The sequence below is a fragment of the Cynocephalus volans genome, chromosome 10 (assembly GCF_027409185.1).
Source record: "Cynocephalus volans isolate mCynVol1 chromosome 10, mCynVol1.pri, whole genome shotgun sequence".
Taxonomy (NCBI): Eukaryota; Metazoa; Chordata; class Mammalia; order Dermoptera; family Cynocephalidae; genus Cynocephalus; species Cynocephalus volans.
The window spans coordinates 106576615-106578525 of NC_084469.1; the positions used below are offsets into that span (position 1 = coordinate 106576615).

General features: G+C 40.6%; 1 protein-coding gene across 1 annotated transcript; it reads right to left on the minus strand.

Moving 5' to 3' along the window:
- Positions 1–945, minus strand: LOC134386900 (olfactory receptor 7A10-like). The gene has a single exon (XM_063109041.1). The coding sequence runs from the start codon at positions 928–930 to the stop codon at positions 1–3; it is 930 nt and encodes a 309-aa protein (XP_062965111.1). The 5' UTR covers positions 931–945.
- Between the last annotated feature and the right edge of the window lie 966 nt (positions 946–1911).

Here is a 1911-nt window from a genome sequence, read left to right on the forward strand (position 1 = left end):
TCATTGCTTTCCTCCGAAGAATCTTCTCAGAGCCCTCTTTATGTCCTTATTCCTCAGACTGTAGATGAAGGGGTTGAGCATGGGTGTGACCACAGTGTACATCACTGAGGCTGCTGCACTTGAGTGTGAGTTGTGTGCAGCAGCAGAACTAAGGTAGACTCCTAGGCTTGCACCATAAAATAAGGAGACAACTGAGAGGTGAGATGCACAGGTGGAAAATGCTTTGTACTTCCCCTGAGCTGTTGCAATTCCATGAATGGAGCAGACTATCTTAAAGTAAGAGTAAAGGATGCCAGTGAGTGGTCCACAAAAGAGCAGCATAGCTGCAGCGTATATAACCATGTCATTAAGAAAAGTGTCAGAACAGGCAAGGTGGACGACTTGATTGACTTCACAGAAAAACTGGGGGATCTCCAAGTCTGTACAAAAAGACAGCAGAAGCACCATTAAACTTTGTAACAAGGAATTCAGGGCACTCATGATCCAGGACAGCATAAACAGCAGTCCACAGACCCGGGGGTTCATGATGACTGTGTAGTGCAGGGGGTGACAGATGGCCACGAACCGGTCATAGGCCATCACAGTCAGGAAGAAGTTGTCCAAAACTCCAAAGAGTATGTAAAAGTATATCTGGGTGATGCAGCCTGCATAGGTTATGACCTTGCTGTGTGTCTGGATGTTCAGCAGCATCTTTGGGATGGTGGTGGAGGTGAAACAGATGTCCACGAAGGACAGGTTGGAGAGGAAGAAGTACATGGGTGTGTGCAGGTGGGAGTCTGATATCGTGGCCAGGATGATGAGCAGGTTGCCAAGCACAGTGACCAGGTACATGGACAGGAACAATCCAAACAGCAAGGGTTGTAGTCCAGGTTCCTCTGAAAGTCCCAGAAGAAGAAAATCGAAAATTCGTGTATCATTCCCTGGTTCCATGTGGTTGATATGACTACGAAAAAAAAAAAAAAGAAAAATAATGACATCCAAGCGTGCGTTACTCACTCTTAATAAATGCTACCACTTATATTCTATAGTCAAGACAGCAATTCCTATATTTTGGGTATAAGTCTGCCCCCCTTTGGTAGATCCCTTTTGCCATCTTGATTAGAAATCCCTGTTTGACTCTCAGCCTTTCTCCGAAGGTCATGTACTTATAAATTTTAGTTACTTTTTTTTCATGCATTTGAGGAATATAAATTGAGTTACAATCATGTTCCAGTCACTATCTTGGCAATGATAGATCTGTGCTAAGAAACAAAACTCTCTAAAATCCAATGATAGAGAAATTAAAAAATAAAGAAAAATAAATATAATGAAATAATAGTGTAACATGTCAATTGGTTACAGGTACTATGAAGATAAAGAAAGTAGATACAAAGAAGCATGTTAATAGAGAGTGTTATTTTTTACTGTATGCTGAGGCAATTCAAGACACAAGGAGTCCCTCTGCCCAGATGCTATTGCATCTGCGCTTTAGAAAGTTGACTGCAAAAGTACCCTAAGAATTTAAATACAACTGCTTTTTATTTTTGTCCTTTGCCTTACGTTCTGGCCACTGTATTATGAGTCTCTTTTTGCAATATATTGAGCCTAGGTGACCTTTCTTTGAAATGTGCTCTTATTCCTAAAAGTGTGCACATGTGCACATACACACACATATGCACACGCACACTTATAAACATGCCCCATGCTGGGGCCTTCTGTGGCCATGTTAATACCTTGTTCCTGTCACTCCTACTTGCACTATTAGAAAGGAATAAACAACGTCTTTTTCAAATTATTCTTTCTCCAAAAAAAGGTAGAAATTGAATGCCAAAATTCCAGGTTTTAAATCTCCCATATATATGTAAGCTTAGGGTTCCATTTCAGAATAGACTTTTAGTCTCCTGTGTTTAAATAAATATAAAAAATATGCTC